This window comes from Limulus polyphemus, unplaced genomic scaffold (assembly GCF_000517525.1).
Source record: "Limulus polyphemus unplaced genomic scaffold, Limulus_polyphemus-2.1.2 Scaffold1771, whole genome shotgun sequence".
Classification (NCBI taxonomy): domain Eukaryota; kingdom Metazoa; phylum Arthropoda; class Merostomata; order Xiphosura; family Limulidae; genus Limulus; species Limulus polyphemus.
In genome coordinates, this window is record NW_013667381.1 from 162,083 (window position 1) to 164,923 (window position 2,841).

At 26.9% G+C, this 2,841-nt stretch overlaps 1 protein-coding gene across 1 annotated transcript in view; it reads right to left on the reverse strand.

Moving 5' to 3' along the window:
- Positions 1-2,841, reverse strand: part of LOC106464889 (RNA-binding protein 5-like) — a 66,157-nt gene that overhangs the window by 19,388 nt on the left and 43,928 nt on the right. The window contains exons 17-18 of the mRNA XM_022392693.1: positions 2,815-2,837; positions 207-295 (exon numbers count right to left, since the gene is read on the reverse strand). Coding sequence (XP_022248401.1) covers positions 207-295; positions 2,815-2,837 — 112 coding nt within the window. The remainder of the gene's footprint in view (positions 1-206; positions 296-2,814; positions 2,838-2,841) is intronic.

Sequence of the window (2,841 nt, forward strand, 5' to 3'; positions counted from 1 at the left end):
ACTTAAACTTTAAAGTTTAAGGTTACGTAGTAAGTAAGTAAATTTTTAATTTTTACCTTACTTACTACGTACACACACACACATATATATATATATATATATATATATATATATATATACACACACGTAAAATTAAAGATCAATGTGCATTTTATTAAAATCTATATCCATTATATAAACACAAGATAATACATTTATATACATACTTTGGCTATTTTCTTGGCAATTTGTACTTTATCATGTTTATCCTTGTTTTTGGATTTTTCATCTCTTGTTGAGTCAGCTTCAGTCCCACCTGAAATATGTATAAGTTCAGTCTTTACTTTTAGCCCCTACAGCATTTTCTTATTCCTTGTTTCCACAGCAACTCATTATGAGCTCTGAACCATATAAATTCTATTATATGAGATCATGTCTGAACACTGACTTTTTGTTAAAATTATAAAAGTAGTATCAACATCCTTTATATTATGTAGATTTCAAAACATTGAACTTAAATAAATAATAACAAAAAATAAAATCACACATTATAGTGTCTGTGAACTGCTAGAAATAAGATGGCTTAATATCTGCATTATTTTAGCCAGCCCTGTCATCTTTCAAGGTTTAATCATGTATGTCTGAAGCAAGCCTAAGTAAAATGCCTGGATTGTACAGATAAAACAAAAAGTATGAACCACATGATCATCTTTAGATTCATGTTAATTTGAACAAAATCTCAACATTATTTTCAAATGAAAATTTTTGTCATGTTCCTTCACATCATTATACAACTTATTTCACACTCATTTAATATACATCAATCTTAATTTCTAAGCTAGACTAATTATGGCTTACCATAACTGTTGTTAACAAGTTGATATATAATTTCACATCAGTATTCTATTATTCTTCAACATCTGTATTTCAGAAACTAAAATCTGTCTTTTCGTATCAAATAACTAATTTTATTTTTGCATAATTTACTTCTTATAGACCACAAAATTATATTTTTACTTTAATTTTCACTTTACAATGAGTGTATGTGTTAGCAACCAACATGTCTCATTTAATGTGTTGTTTTTGAGTCTCATGTTAATGTGTGTATACATCTGCAAATGGAATAAAAAAATTAATTGATGATACAACAGTCAAAGCGAAGTTAATTTAATATTTTTAGTGTTTCCATAATATAAAAATCTATTTTCCAAATAATATGACTGCTAATCAAAAGTAATTTTACTATTAAAAAGTAAACTGTTATTAAAATATTTTTACTTAAATGCATACAGTTCAGCTATTAACCCTCTCACAACAAGTAGGTTAAAGCACACCTCACAATTTTTTACAGAGCATTTAAAACTTAAACTACCTTGTTATAAATGTCTATGAATAAACTTGGCAACACATTTTAATACAAGTTTTAACTTCTTAATTATAAAAGGAAATATTTAAAAAAATTCCCAGTCTCTCCTTGCATGAAAATGGTGACATTTGTTTTCTATGTCTTGCACACTCTCTAATATATTTACCATCCTTCTGTGAAGTACTGACTTTAATATAAATTAGTCATGTTCATACTTTATTGCCTTCAACCTTCTTTACTTATGGAATCTAGAAAATTAGACCCACTCAACACACCCACTTGTTCCATCCTCTCTTCCATAAATTGCCAATAATTCTGGCATTATCTATTACATCATTTATAACCAAGTTTTAATCTATCAAATGACGTATAATGTCTTTTTTCAATACAAAGTATTGTCTGTTTCATCTTCAGTTTGAGTTTCTCTTGAGGTGTTCAGATTGAGTAGCTATAGTAATTATTTTAAGGCTACTATGTCTTAGTTATAAAGCCAGTTAGATTATAACAGTTATAGGACATTGTATACTTTGTACATGTTATTATTCTATATTCTTAGATGCTTCCTTTAAATAAAAAAAATATTTAAGGTATTAGTACCACCATTACATACGGAAAAAAAGTTTAATTTCATTGGAACTGACAGCTAAAAAATAAGAGATCAAATGTTGGTGCTATATTTCTTGTTTTTCATGTATATTTTCTATTTATTATTCTAAAGGTAACTATCTTGTAAAAATTAGAAACTTATTAGGTTAGATAGTTAGATTAGGTAAGAAAATTAAAAATAATGATATGCTTGTGAGTAGCTAATGCCTTATATCATTCAATAAGGTAACTTGAGTTATGCATTTGCCAAGTGATCTGTAACTTGTATGGCAAGATTATTAGACATAGTTCAAAGGACAATAAAACAAAGTAGAAACAGATGTAAACTGTTATGAGTTTTAACTTATTAAGGAAAAACAGTTATAGTTTCTTGTTACAATTTACAGACCTCCTAGAAAGAAAGAAAACAAATGATTAATTTAGTTTTATTTCATATTTTCTTATGTTGGCCCATATGAAGAGTCCATAAAAAGTTAGGGTAGAGAAAATAACAGATAAAATGTAAAGTGTAAGTGAAAAGCATAACGTTTCTTATTGATTTAGATTTAGAAAAAAACTGACTTTTTATGTACAAAAGATTTATAATGTTTACTGAAAACTTTGTTAAGATTATACATAGCATATTAAAAGTTACAGTATGAATACTCTAATGATTACTTGATGGTTACAAGGTTGGTGTAACCCACCAACTCCGTATGGAATGTTAATGAGGCTGTTTTTGTGAAATACTTTAGTGGAATTAAAAAAAATTAAAACCTATCATTATAATAAATTCTCATGTATATTTAAATTTTTAGCTATGCCACTAAAACAATCTCATACCATAAATATTAAACATCCTGTCAAAACAGTAATAACTATCCCTGACATTTCATGAGTTCCTAAAATTG